General features: G+C 37.8%; 1 protein-coding gene across 4 annotated transcripts in view; it reads left to right on the forward strand.

Moving 5' to 3' along the window:
* The window catches only part of phactr1 (phosphatase and actin regulator 1), a 119,956-nt gene that overhangs the window by 60,395 nt on the left and 43,570 nt on the right, over nucleotides 1-15,991 (forward strand). For all 4 annotated transcript variants that reach the window (XM_066723099.1, XM_066723092.1, XM_066723075.1 and 1 more), the window contains exon 2: nucleotides 658-822. In XM_066723099.1, coding sequence (XP_066579196.1) covers nucleotides 658-822 — 165 coding nt within the window. The remainder of the gene's footprint in view (nucleotides 1-657; nucleotides 823-15,991) is intronic.

Here is a 15,991-nt window from a genome sequence, read left to right on the forward strand (position 1 = left end):
TGCCAGTGGACTGGACAGTGTGCATACATATGTTGTGTGTGTTTTTTAAACGCCTTGTGGCAAAACATTTCCCAACATACAGAAGCAGCCCATATAGATCCACAACTATAATGAGCATTTGGTCCTTTTTTCACTTATTTTCCATGGTAACTCTCCTGCCAGGCTATCTGTGGTAAGACTAGTAAAATGTATATGGAGGACATTTGGAAACAGTGAGCTAATGTAAGTCCTTCTGAAGCCAGAATTCATTGTGTTGGACAGAATCAGCCATTTACCGGTTTTGGATTCTTCCCTTGGAATTTTGCTGGCCGCCATTCAGAGCGCTCTGCTTGGCCACAGCTACACTTTAGCTAATTTTCCAAAAGATGGTTCCCAGTTTTTGGACCCGATTTATTTCAGTGCCTAGAATTGTGAAGGAAGAAGAAGGACCTGTGGGTAGAGAAGTTGGCAGGGGGTGGTTGAAAGCAGCAGAGCCAAGAGCAGGGCTGATCGTGAAGCCCATTCGATGAGGAGTACTGCTAAAATATGACAAATAGCATGCACTAGCAGTATTCCTGTATAGATTACTTCACCTGCCAACTAACCGATGAACAAACCGGTGCCATTGGGAGAAACGGAAGTCTCATGCAGTGTGTTTCTCTTGTTGTCCTCTCCTAGCTGAAGAAGTAGAAAGACTGGCTGCAATGCGTTCAGAGTCTCTTGTACCTGGGACCCACACCCCACCGATCAGGAGAAGAAGCAAATTTGCCACCTTGGGCAGACTCTTCAAGCCCTGGAAGTGGAGGAAGAAGAAGAGTGAAAAATTCAAACAGACGTCTGCAGGTAAGACACACTTTTGTGACCCTACTACTTTATCTGAAGCCTGTTTCTATTTGTTGCATGAAAGGTCTTCTGAGATGTAATGGGAAGCTTGCCTGTGGATTCCGGTGGAGAGAGTTGGACTAAATGTTGGAAATGTGTCTGTAGAATTTCCCATTTCATTAAACTGAATATACCAAAACAGACTCATTTCAAGTGTAAAGGACTCATTAGTAATTTGCTATTTTAATAAAGGATGTATTAAGAAAGCCATCTTGTATTGTGGAATTCAGAGTTAGTCAGTTTTATTATTTGTATTACTTTTAGGTTATTCACATTTGAAGACTTGTCCCAAATGGTTGTTCCATTCCAGGAGAATTTAAAGATGTGAGTCTCTGTTAAAGGTCTATTTCTTGTGAAGTGCATATAAATCAACTTGTATCTGCAACTGATATGGCTTTATTTTCAACTGAACAGGGTGATTTTCTAAGCTTGTTGCACATGAATTCTGAGGGTAACTTGAAACGTTGAAAGATGCAAATCTACCAAGAAACAAGATGTCTGTGGAAAATCATCAGATTAAAAAAAGTGGAGCACACATTTTGCAGTTCAGTAAAAAGCTTTGAAGTATGATAGAATGTCTTATCAAAACCGAAGATTTTTTTTTTTTTTTTTTTTTAATTGAAAAATTGCTCATTGTAATTCTTTGAGCTTTTGCCATTAGGCCCGAGAGAGAAATGATTGGTTTTAAATGTATAATTCCCTGGCTTTGAAGGAGTTTTGAACAATCTGTTTGTTTTTTCTCCCCCCCCACCCATTTGACTTGTTAAACTGGACAACCCCCTTTACAAGAACTACAGTAAAGTAAATGCAGTGTGATACTAATATTGTTTGTGCTGCAATTAGCTGAAGAACATAAACAACTGAAAGATCATTTTGAGTACCAAGTAGCTGTTAGTCTAAGCGCTTGAGGATTAAATGCACATGATGCTTTACCAAGGGTATAATGAGAAATATGGGGATTTGTTGTCCACCTGTGTCCATGGCTATCCGTTTGTGATCTCCCATTTCAATACACCAATTCCTTGTGACCGCCAGCTTGTGCTCCATGCAGAATGTAGAATAGAATCTTTACAACAGATTGCTTCTGCATTATGGCACAAAACACATCGACAAAGCCTTTCCTTCGTGAAGGTTTAATACCTCAGTTTGGTACAGCAATCATGCTTGAAGAAATAGAGGATTGAAGGCACGTATACTGATGTTTTCAAATAAGAATGCAGGTAAACTGCAAATGTATGTATACATGCTCTCAATTTGGTCTGTTAGGTTGCTCTCAATACTTAAATCTGTGTATTCGGTTTAGAATTAGCTAATTAAAGGTTCTGCTCTTATTTTAAGCACATCTTGATGATAGTCTTAGCTCCCATAGGCATTCGGTTCTTAAATCCCCATCTTAATCTGCTATTGGGGCTTCTTCCTAGTTGCCCGTAATGGTTTAATCAAGTATATTGTAAGCCCATATGGCTGTGGTGAAACGAAGAGTACGGGTAGTGATTCATGAAGCAGACGGCAGAATGTATGAAGTCTTTTCCTCTGAGGGGTTTCATTTGAGTCTATATGTTTGTATGTGCCAGCAAACAATACCTGTAATTACCATCATAACACAAGACAAAGAGCAGTACCTAAACATCTGTGGACTTAAAGTGCTCTTCGGAAGATGGCTTGTTTTCATTCCCCTATGTTAGGATTGTATTGCTTTCTTCTTTAAGTCATAACCGACAGGTATAATTACGGATCGACAATCTCACCGAATGATGACTAAGAATCGCTATAAACTAGACATATGACAGTGTAAAACTCTCAAAGCAAAATACAGCTGACGCACATATTCGGCTGTTGTGCTGCTAGTGTTTTTCAGCAGGTAGTTGGCCATCATGCCTACGTTTTACGGTCTATTTGTGTCCGTGCAGTGCTAACCATATTCCGTCTCTGAGCAGATTGGATTTGTTTTGTGTGTACAATATGTAATGCAATCTATGTGAGGTTAAAACTTTTTTTCTGATATAAGTAACATACCTCTTCTGCAGCATGTTGTGTATAGGATAATTTAAAAAATCAAACCTTATACATGCAATTTGTCTTCATGGGGATTTTACATGACACTTGTATTTTTTTTTTTAAGTGCCTTTTGTTTAGTCTGTATCGTCAGTGTGCACAATGTTCAAACTTAAACATTGTCGGCTCAATGGAGGGAGATAAACTGTGGATGATCAGCTAGCCATAATTACCCTTCACAAAGCCGAGAACTTGGTGCAGGCAGTTACAATGATCTCCCGGGTCACAAAATGAATATCTGCACAACAACTATCAGGTGTGCTAACACATTTGACCAAGGCAGGAAGAGAAAAAAAGCACTGAAAAAGAAGAGACTGAACTCCAGGCTAAATAGAACCAGTTCTCACCAGTTTTCAAGTTGCTGCTGATTTTGCTTAAGTATCAAATCTAAACCACATTAAATACGTGGTTAGAGTGGGAGCAGTTGCAGCTGAAAAAGCTTACTTGCGAAAAGCAATGCAAAGAAAGAAAAGTACAAGGATTGCTCATAAGAGTCCTGGAGAAGAGTGTCCTTTACAAATGAAACCGTTGGAATTTTTCAACTTGAATAAAACTACAGTAAAATGTAGTTGTTTAGTGCTTATAGTAAAGCATGGGTGTGGTAATGTAAATGGTTGGGGTTGTTACTGGTGAATAATTAAAATGAAGATTGCAGACTGGTATAATATGATTTAGTGCATGATATGGAACAGAGTGGAGAGCAATGACAGCTATAGACCTCTAATCCTGGGTGACTTACTGTGAACTTCAGCTCACTGTAGGCATTCAAAGAAGATGCACCCCATCTTTGTTTTTACACAATAGTTTTCTTTTTAGCTGTTTTATACCCCATTGTACCTAGTAAATTCATAGAAATGAAAATGTCTGTGGATTAAATGTTATATACACCCATACAGGTAATTTCAAGATGCCATGGAATTTAAATCCATGCTTTCCCATTCTCTTTTAATCTGGGGTCATTGTATGTATTCCGTAAGTGCTGTCCAAAGGTGAATAGATTATTGTGTTTGTGTTTGTCGCCAATACCCTTTGTTTCTGCATTATTTTTACTTGTGATGAACAGAGATATGTATTGTTGCCATTCAAATATTTTGCTGCAAGACATGAATCATTAAATTACTTAATTTGGTGTTCAAACGATAATAATTGTTTTGTTTTGTCATATAAAACTATAGAACATCTAGGCTACATGAAATAATGTTTTATTGAAAATTTAAATATTTGCATCAAAGCATAGCACATCATCTTAATCATAGGACAAAACACATTTTAAATATTTTTAAATGTGTCTGTGCTTTTATTTAAAAATGTTTAATGCAAAATACCTTCTTTATATTGTATGCCAGACTAGGCAGATTCAAGTGGAGGAATCACATTTAGATAGGAAATGGGTGCAAAACACTTGAGAGAAACTCTCGGCTATGTCTCATGATCAGTTTTCTTCAGAAGGTTGAATCATTAATGCTACCCAGGTCTCTCAAGTCCGGTAAACGATGTCTTCTGTAGGTGCACAACATTTTTAGAAATCTACCTTGTGGCCCATTTGTGATTTCCTTCTTCTCTGTGTTGACCCAACCTGACTTTGAGTTGATTATTCTGAAGTGTCAATGATCTTTTAAGCCCTTACAAAGGCAGTGTGACTCGGCACACAGTCAATATAGACCGTGAGTGTACAAACAAGTGATAAGCGCAGACGCTATGTATAGAAGTGTCAGGAGATGGATGCCTGTTCTATTTTTCTGCTGGTTCCCAGTGATCCGTGGTCAGGATCAATCTAGACTTTGTCTGAGCCAGACAGGGTCACTCTTCCTTTGAAAAGCAAAATGCATTTTCACTCTTCACATCCAGACATACAGCTCTGGAAAAAATTGAGACCACTGCAGCTTTTTCTTAAATCCGCATCTCTACATGTATGGCAGCCATTCCATTCCATTCAGATTTTTATTTGGAATTTGGGAGAATTGTTTCAGTAGTTTATAGAATAAAATAAAAATATTCATTTTAACCAAATGCATACTTATAAATAGTAAAACCAGAGAAACTGATCATTTTGCAGTGGTCTCATTTTTTTCCAGAGCTGTATACACTCACCTAAAGGATTATTAGGAACACCATACTAATACTGTGTTTGACCCCCTTTCGCCTTCAGAACTGCCTTAATTCTACGTGGCATTGATTCAACAAGGTGCTGAAAGCATTCTTTAGAAATGTTGGCCCATATTGATAGGATAGCATCTTGCAGTTGATGGAGATTTGTGGGATGCACATCCAGGGCACGAAGCTCCCGTTCCACCACATCCCAAAGATGCTCTATTGGGTTGAGATCTGGTGACTGTGGGGGCCAGTTTAGTACAGTGAACTCATTGTCATGTTCAAGAAACCAATTTGAAATGATTCGACCTTTGTGACATGGTGCATTATCCTGCTGGAAGTAGCCATCAGAGGATGGGTACATGGTGGTCATAAAGGGATGGACATGGTCAGAAACAATGCTCAGGTAGGCCGTGGCATTTAAACGATGCCCAATTGGCACTAAGGGGCCTAAAGTGTGCCAAGAAAACATCCCCCACACCATTACACCACCACCACCAGCCTGCACAGTGGTAACAAGGCATGATGGATCCATGTTCTCATTCTGTTTACGCCAAATTCTGACTCTACCATCTGAATGTCTCAACAGAAATCGAGACTCATCAGACCAGGCAACATTTTTCCAGTCTTCAACTGTCCAATTTTGGTGAGCTTGTGCAAATTGTAGCCTCTTTTTCCTATTTGTAGTGGAGATGAGTGGTACCCGGTGGGGTCTTCTGCTGTTGTAGCCCATCCGCCTCAAGGTTGTACGTGTTGTGGCTTCACAAATGCTTTTCTGCATACCTCGGTTGTAACGAGTTGTTATTTCAGTCAAAGTTGCTCTTCTATCAGCTTGAAGCAGTCGGCCCATTCTCCTCTGACCTCTAGCATCAACAAGGCATTTTCACCCACAGGACTGCCGCATACTGGATGTTTTTCCCTTTTCACACCATTCTTTGTAAACCCTAGAAATGGTTGTGCGTGAAAATCCCAGTAACTGAGAAATACTCAGACCGGCCCGTCTGGCACCAACAACCATGCCACGCTCAAAATTGCTTAAATCACCTTTCTTTCCCATTCAGACATTCAGTTTGGAGTTCAGGAGATTGTCTTGACCAGGACCACACCCCTAAATGCATTGAAGCAACTGCCATGTGATTGGTTGGTTAGATAATTGCATTAATGAGAAATTGAACAGGTGTTCCTAATAATCCTTTAGGTGAGTGTATTTCCTTTCACTTCTCACTGCAGAACCCTTGATTTTTCAGTATTTGTTTTAAAATATTCTCAGATGACACTTGTTTTTATGTGTACATGCTATTTATATGATATTGGCCCACATTTTAATCATTTAAAGGAGTGCATTTAAAAAGTAGAATGTTTATATAATATTATTACTCACCAACCTGCCTGGCTGACAGCTGCAGATCTCCCGTGGGCAAACCTTCATCTAATATGAATGAATATAAATGTGTGTGAGTGTTTTACAACATAAATGGTATACAATTTGGCTAATAATGTTTTTTTCTCCCCCCAGTAATAGGAATGCAAAGAGAATAGTTGTTTAGTATGGTATTCAAACTCACTATGTACACTGTGCATATCACTTTTTCATCTTATTTAAATGCTTTTATATGAGTTGTTTAATGTTGGTAATTTTGTGGATGCACAGCTACACTAAGAATAGAGATCAAATGCATAAATATTTGAAAAATGCTATTCCTAATGTTTGCAGCTGTTATGAATCTCAAGTTGTATGTACACAAGGATAGATATGTTCAGTAACAGATTAATATGCCAACACTCTGGTTGGGTTGTATACATTGTATTTATCAATTGAGATTGTGTACAGGGGGGTCCTGGGGAATATCCCATGTGTTCCATATCATTGGTTCTGCCCATATTAACAATGATGGTAACCAGTACTTGTATATGATGAAGAATCTGTAGAATTAGCACCCTTTTTTTAGCATTTGTTTTTTATTCTTTGTTGTCTTTATTATTGGCAAATGCTTTCATAGCCTCTCTCCATGGGGATGCTTGCTAGCCTTTTCCATGGACTGGGTAATTAAAGGACGTAGAAACAAGGATTAATGTGCAAGAAGATGAAACTCTGCCAGCTAAATTATCCAGAGCAATTGACTATATTGCCAGCTGTCCACCTCTGGTAGCCAGCAGAGTACAAGCAGAGAGGAAGCATTCAGCTGAATGAGATGCCATGTTTGTGGTTTGCTTGCCTTGTGACCTACTTCGCTCTCAGGCTGCCCAGAACCCAGAACACACAGACAACATTCTCTAGGTCAGAAGGTTAGACTAATACATTTAATGAAGTTTTCAGGCCAAAATGAAACAATCTCTAAAGAGGAAGTCTGGGATGTTAATTTCTGTGATTCCTAGCTGACCTTTGTTTTTTGTTTTTTTTAAACTGTAGACATTACAGGATTTTCAACAATAACATTGCTTAGATGTAATATCATAGTCTTGTATGTCAGTTTTATTGTAGCTGCAGTTTGGGGAACACATTCAAGACTTTGAACACCTGATCCATGTAGCTAAAATGAGCATCAAACTCATTATATGAAAAGACTGGTCAGTAACATAAGAGTTGTAGTCTCTGAAGTACAACATCCATGAGCATCTGCAAGTCAGAAAAAACAAAACAAACAAAAAAAAACTCTGGACTGGAAAAAGGACTTGTAACAGTGTTTTTAGTTTCAACAGTTAGAGGAAGACTAAGTGAAGGCTAATGTTCATTGTATGGTTGCAAATGTCAAAGGTGGCAGTTGAAGCATTATGTTCTGGGGATAATCAGCCAAGCTAGGGTAGTGGTTTTGGGTTTTGAATGAACACTTTCTGCTATAGAACAAATGTGTTAAAGTCCTCCATTTATACACCTTTTCCTAATTGCATGCTTTCTTGTGATATACCAAGAAGATAATACGCCGTATGTCATCATACAGGCCTTAGTTTTGTAAGGTATCCATCTCGGCTGCTCTCCCCAGTTTTAAAATGAAAACGCAAAAACCCTACGTGCCTCTGTAAGCAATTGCTGTATCATTACGTTTCGGGAAATGGGACTGACCTAAAATGGCAGGACCTAAAATGAAAATTACTTTGAATTAGCCACCCGAAAAAAAACTAAAAACGTATTGACGGTATTTAAGTGCATGGTGTTAGCAGTCATTTGAACAGCTGGAAGAGTGACAGCATATGTAATCTTTATTTCCACTGCACATTTCCCAGAAACATTTGCAACAATAACTGCTTCATCAAGTACACCGTCACAGTGAGTACCGAAGCTTAAACCCACAGACACCGCGCAAGGCAGGGTACACCCTGGATACAGTGACACCGGCAGTCGAGGAACTAATTGAGACAAGGGAGAATTGTAAATATGGCTTCAGGCTGGACCGTCAGTTGCTGATTCTTTTAAATTGCAAGCCTGACGCAGAGAAAAAGAGGATTGTATGTTCAGGGATTTACCACTGCTCCAAGGAAGGTGATCAAATGTGATGATGGAGTATCCATAACTAACATTTTGAAGGTTATTTGGGAAAGGCAAATCAATGTTTTACTGAAATGGAGTACAGGCTACTGTCAACAGATGGTTACAAAAAGGAAGCTATACAATAATGACACGCACACAACAATCAACAGATTTAGACTAGAAAGAACCTAAACCAGAGAAAATGGCTGAAATAGAAGGAGCAAGACTGAGCTGTTTTATCCCCCAAGACTAATCCTTTCCTCATCGGCTCCTGAACTCCACATCCAAGCACTTCTCTTCAAAGGAAACCTTAAAGAGACGTATGTGAGAAAATGATATAATAGGCAGAGCTGCAGTTTGAAAAAGCCTTTGTTCAGATGCAGAAGCCGTACTTCGAAAGGGCACAGGACAATAAATATTCCTCAAAATATGCAATGTTGAAGCAATTTTCTTTTTGATTTTCTTGACAAACGGGACCAACTAACTAACGCAAGTCATAACATTGACATTTAAGCTCAGTATACCTAATTATGATAAGCATTTGCAGCTATTCTACACATTGATGGGTTTAAAGATAGGTTGAGAAATGTAAGATGTAAAATCTATATACACTCACCTAAAGGATTATTAGGAACACCATACTAATACTGTGTTTGACCCCCTTTCGCCTTCAGAACTGCCTTAATTCTACGTGGCATTGATTCAACAAGGTGCTGAAAGCATTCTTTAGAAATGTTGGCCCATATTGATAGGATAGCATCTTGCAGTTGATGGAGATTTGTGGGATGCACATCCAGGGCACGAAGCTCCCGTTCCACCACATCCCAAAGATGCTCTATTGGGTTGAGATCTGGTGACTGTGGGGGCCAGTTTAGTACAGTGAACTCATTGTCATGTTCAAGAAACCAATTTGAAATGATTCGACCTTTGTGACATGGTGCATTATCCTGCTGGAAGTAGCCATCAGAGGATGGGTACATGGTGGTCATACAGGGATGGACATGGTCAGAAACAATGCTCAGGTAGGCCGTGGCATTTAAACGATGCCCAATTGGCACTAAGGGACCTAAAGTGTGCCAAGAAAACATCCCCCACACCATTACACCACCACCACCAGCCTGCACAGTGGTAACAAGGCATGATGGATCCATGTTCTCATTCTGTTTACGCCAAATTCTGACTCTACCATCTGAATGTCTCAACAGAAATCGAGACTCATCAGACCAGGCAACATTTTTCCAGTCTTCAACTGTCCAATTTTGGTGAGCTTGTGCAAATTGTAGCCTCTTTTTCCTATTTGTAGTGGAGATGAGTGGTACCCGGTGGGGTCTTCTGCTGTTGTAGCCCATCCGCCTCAAGGTTGTACGTGTTGTGGCTTCACAAATGCTTTGCTGCATACCTCGGTTGTAACGAGTGGTTATTTCAGTCAAAGTTGCTCTTCTATCAGCTTGAATCAGTCGGCCCATTCTCCTCTGACCTCTAGCATCAACAATGCATTTTCGCCCACAGGACTGCCACATACTGGATGTTTTTCCCTTTTCACACCATTCTTTGTAAACCCTAGAAATGGTTGTGCGTGAAAATCCCAGTAACTGAGCAGATTTGTGAAATACTCAGACCGGCCCGTCTGGCACCAACAATCATGCCACGCTCAAAATTGCTTAAATCACCTTTCTTTCCCATTCAGACATTCAGTTTGGAGTTCAGGAGATTGTCTTGACCAGGACCACACCCCTAAATGCATTGAAGCAACTGCCATGTGATTGGTTGATTAGATAATTGCATTAATGAGAAATTGAACAGGTGTTCCTAATAATCCTTTAGGTGAGTGTATATATATTTGGATATTTGTGTACTTCCTAATCCTACAGTCCACACTTAAAGGCTTAAGAAATGATCAGCTATGAAGTGAAGAGGCCATGATTCACAATACCTGGGGAGTGCATGCCGTGCTTCTGGGGTAGCTCTACAGACCCCACTGTACCAGAAATAATAATAATCCAGTGTATATTTGCTATGAAACGATTGCCTCAACAATAAAAGGCAATTCGCTGCTTAAGTTGTTCGACAGAGCTTATTTTTTGCCGCTGTGATCTCCTACATGGGGGATATGCTGTATTCTTAGATTGTTTTATTTATAGATACTTGTGGAGTGCTTTTAACTATGCATGACCGCTGTAATCTTCTTATGAATACACCCATAATCTTTATTTTTCTTAAGCCAGAAAGTGGGAAGCATTGAGGAGGCTGGTTGGGAAATTACCAGAGATTTCACCTGATGTGGTTGCAGTTGGGGAAAAAAAACAAGTATTTTTTATGTAATTGTTATGTATTAAGGTTCAAGTCTCTTCCTATTTTAAAACCAGCAATTTGGGTGAATTAAATTTTAAATACAATTCACAATCATCAAATCAAATCAATCAATCAAATTTTAGTTTTAATTATTATTATTATTATTAATAATAATAATAATAATAATATTATTGTTTAACATTCATCCTATTTTTTACTTTGTTAATAAATGAGTATCCTAGAATTGTTTAAGAATCTTGTCTAGACGCTTATTAGTCGAATTTTGGGAAGAATGATAAGGTTCAAAAGCCTTTTGGTAATGTCAAACAGTGTGGCATCATTTACCTTTAATTATTAATTTCTAATAGTAGCTGTGAGGCACTAGAGTAGAGTGTTATTCATAAATGCATACAATACAATAGATACAATACAATAGATACAATGTTAGATAAGTAAATGTATGCTTTGGATGTTTGTTTGATAAGTGTGCCATCTTTGGGATGTGGTGGAACGGGAGCTTCGTGCCCTGGATGTGCATCCCACAAATCTCCATCAACTGCAAGATGCTATCCTATCAATATGGGCCAACATTTCTAAAGAATGCTTTCAGCACCTTGTTGAATCCATGCCACGTAGAATTAAGGCAGTTCTGAAGGCGAAAGGGGGTCAAACACAGTATTAGTATGGTGTTCCTAATAATCCTTTAGGTGAGTGTATGTATGTGTATGTATATGTATGTATATATATATATATATATATATGACTTAATGCCCCATAGAAGGGTATCTTCTGCAGAGGAAGCTGCGTTGGGGATGGTGGTTCTGTTCAGAGCATAGGGACTGAGCGCTGTTGGCATGGAATCCATGAGGCTGGTGCAGCACTGGGACAGACGAATGCTCTCTCTCCCCTGGCATCCGTCCAGCTCCCTGGAAACTGTCATCAAAAATCGGCGACCCGATTTGGTCCCAGCCATTAACCCTACTGTGAAAGTTACAGCCAATTGCCCTGACCTAGCTCACATCAGGCTTTGATTTTGTACAGAGCCCTGGCATGTGAAAATGAGCTCCGCCCAATTGTGAAAATTGACTCTTTTCCCCATTACTTATTGTTTGCCAACATTCACTGTTCCCTTTGCTGTTTGTTTGTGTCGATGCGTGATGCACAAGATCAGATTAAAAATTGAAACACGCACGCCTCTATATGGTAGTTTCTTGTGTCAATTATGTTTGTATTTTAATTGTCAGGTTCCTAATTCCACATCGGTCTGCTCCTCCTACCACATCAATCCAGTTGCAAGAGTGATGGTGGGCTCTTACCACATTAGTCACTCCAAAGTTGTTGGCGTTATTCGGTTTTCACTCCCAGTCTAGAGATATATATTGGAGACGGACACCATCGGGCATTTCTCGATGCAATACGTTTTATTTTAACCATTTTTAGTTTTTACAGAAGTGCCTCAGCCTTGGCACCAATAAATAAACCTAGGTCAGCCCAAGTGAGAGGTTGCATAACTGTTAGTATAGTGGCACCTGTTTGTTACAGCTCTCTCCCCTGTTTTCCATTTGTTATAAAGCAAGCTTACAATGTTATGTCATAAACTTTGATTTTAAGTACGATCACATTTTAATCTGAGTAAATTAATCCCTTTCCCTCCCCAACAGTATAACATTGGGCAGGGGACAGGGTACAACCCTTTTTATGCTGATTACTTCTATTATAACATCAGGAATAGGATTATGGTCTAAATCCTGTTATGAGGTTTTAACTGTGCTGCTCTGTCAAAACACGAGCCTGATCTAAGGCAAATGGGAGTGCATTTAAGTTACTCACAAAAATGTATTAATGGTGTGGTAAATGTGCTGGGGGATGACCATGTTAAAAAGCACCATGGGTTATGCAATTAACACTTTTTTGACTAATGAAAACTGTGCTCAAATTCAGTTGAATTTAAAGTTGAAGATTTGTAGCATATCATTTGCAGGGTTTTCTACAGCTGTAAATTGTGACTTTTCGAACTTCTGTCTTTAAGTTTACCCCTCTCATCTGGGTTCTGGAGAATAAGCAAAGCTGCTTCTGGGAGTGGTTTTGGATGACTGTTGGGCACAGTTAGTATAAAGATGGGTCACTTAAGGTCTTGCCCTCTGAAAATATTAAATTCCATGGCCCTTTTTGCAAGGGCAGGAGTGTAACTTTGAGTGCATTGGCCAAACCCAATGTCTTGTATCTAAATCTATATCTAGTCCATGTATATCTCCTATTTTATATTATCTAGGGTTGGGTTCCCTAACTAACCACCACCCTAAGGTCCCCCTTAATAAAGAGTTTATGTAAAAACTAATTGAAAAGAAAATGATAAACTCCTAATCATCAGCTATGAAACCATATGCAGTAGTTTCCCCTCCTTCCTTCTGCAATCCACTGTATCTTTTTATTTTAATAGCAGATGGCAAGTTGGAGAACTTTTTCTCATTTGTCCATTGAAAGTCAATTATTTCCCCTAATGGTAATGTGAATTATTCTACTTATACAGGCATCTGTGCTACGAAGGCTGTAAACCCAAGTAATGAAAGCATGATGCGATCTAAATTTAGACCACTTGGCACTTTCTGACTGGCAGGAGTAGTATTCTGAACATCTAGTGCAGCAGCCAAGGGTAGTTAAGCATTAAAATGATACTTTCAGGTCTAAAGTCATAGACAGCTCTCATTATTACCAGATACATTGGCTGACACATGAAAGAGTCTTTTTACATATATGTAACCCATACATACATCTTTATAAAGGGATGTCACACTCCAGTCTTGCACATTTGCAGTGAAACACTTTGTAGGACTTGCATAATCAGAAGGGTACAACCAGTATTGTGTTGACTGTCTTTGCAGTTAGCTCATAAGAATTATTTAAGAAAATTAGTCTTTTTGTCTAATGTACTATTTACCCTTCAGTACATTGCTCTAGGAATCTGTTGTAAATACAGGAAAACAAAGGTCTTAGATTTTCTATGCATTCATTTCAAAATCATTCAAGGGACAAAATAGCAGTGAGTTAATCTGGAGGTGAGGTTTGTTCTGGCTAATTTAGCGCTTGAATGATTGTAATCAACATTAATGAGTCATTTAAAATGATGGTAACATAAGCACATTAAGTAAGTACATTTAATTTTTGACAGTATACTAAGTACAGACTATAAAAGAACCCCTAACTTATTACAGCCTTCACATAGGAAATTTTGGTGCAAAAACATAATTGGATAGCTAACTAACAAACTAGAAAATGGTATTATAGTTTATGAGGTTGTGGACTATGGTTGATGTCTGTGTAGTGGCCTTTGCTCAGAGCACACAATGTCCCTATGGACCATATGTAACACACTTGCTGTAGTGTACAAGTAAGCGGATTAAAAAAACAAACAAACAACTGGAGGTTCTCAAATCTCATGGGATAAGAAACAAATGCAATTACTAGTAGATAGACCTAATTAAGCTGTCTTACAAGTAGCTTTGGCTCCTCCCTTCTGAAATGCAGTGGAGCATTATTGTTGAAATCATTTTTCTGTCTTACTCACTGGGATAATAATGCAATTAGGATTGCATGCTGTAAGTATAAGGCACAGTCTTTTTAGAGGTAATATGAAAACTACATTTTAACTTATGAATGTAAACCTAAATTGCAACCATCCTTACAGAGCTGCTAAAGAGCAAGAACATCATAAAACTGTGGATACAGTAAATTTAAGTCGCACTGTTATGATGCATCTGTATTATATTTACTTATTACTTATACTATTAATTATATGACTTAATTGGATTATTGGATTGGATTATTTATTCACAGTATTTAGTTAATAAAACAATGGTGGCTCATTGGTTTCCCAGATGTAAAACTTATTTTCTTATTTCTTACATTTTCCACTCCACTTAGTGTCAATGCACTTTATTAGATTTAAGATTAAGTAACAGTGAAGCATTGTCTACATCATAGACACCCACAATTTACACTAAAATGTTTGTTGGATTGTTTTATTAGTGGATTGTTTTGGACAAAGCTGTTATTATGCAATTATCTGTATCGCTTTGTCATTTACCAGTAATAAGTACCAGTATCCTTTATTCTGATCATGATTTCTTTATAACTGTCACATTTTAAATCATAGTTAAGTTAATGCAGTAGTTACTTTTGATATTCTGTATCCTTTGTGTTCTGCAACAAGGATGGAACTGTCAGATGTTCATAAAGAAAATCACACTTACAATTACATTGCCATAAAAGAGATGTCAAAATTTCACATTCAGTAGTTAGTAAACTCATTTGAGAAGTAATGGTTAGTAACTTAAGTGTGCATTAATCTTTAAAGTGTTGAATTCTATAGCATGTTTGTATAAAAAATATACTTTATCTCAGCTCAGCTATACAAAAAAACACATTCAGAATTAATTAAAAGGTACAACTTGAAATAAACCAGAATAATAATTAAAATAGTGTAAAAGTATTGAAAACATTCACAATGGAAAAAGTTATTTTTTGAATATGAATGTTAAAGGAAAATTTGTTACCTGGTTCATTCAAAGATTTGCTTAAAGGTATTCTATTTCATAATGCCAGTAGATTACTTTTATTTAATCTAAGTTAGCCTGTTCATTGCTAAGTCTATGAAAGCCTGGAAACAAATGGCAATTGCTGGGGTAGAACTGAAGATGCACTGTAATTATGAATTATTTCATCCATTCATCGTCAAGTCTCTTGACAACTATCCACCCCATGAAACTCCTACATTTTTTTGTTTTTTTATACAGACTTTAAAATTCTGATGGCTAATTGGCTTATTCACAGTTATCTACTTATTTCAACTTCATAATATATTTTTGATTTAATCGTGCACAAATCTGGTTTGTTAGCACTGTTGGTTACTATTTGCTACATTTTTAAGGCAATGTGATGAGAAGTAGTTTCCTTATGGAGTATGAGGTTGTGAATCAGGAACTTGGAGATAGTCCTAATCTTCAGAGTGGTTAGAGAGTCCCATGATATTTATTTTCATGCTTTCATTATTTGCAAATAGGTTTGATTGGAAAAAATTGTATCTAGAAATTATATATGTATGTATGTATGTATGTATGTATGTATGTGTATATGTATATATGTATATATATATATGTATATATATATAATGTATATGTGTATATATAATGTATATGTGTATATATAATGTATATGTGTATATATATA

This window comes from Amia ocellicauda, chromosome 2, assembly GCF_036373705.1.
Source record: "Amia ocellicauda isolate fAmiCal2 chromosome 2, fAmiCal2.hap1, whole genome shotgun sequence".
Taxonomy (NCBI): domain Eukaryota; kingdom Metazoa; phylum Chordata; class Actinopteri; order Amiiformes; family Amiidae; genus Amia; species Amia ocellicauda.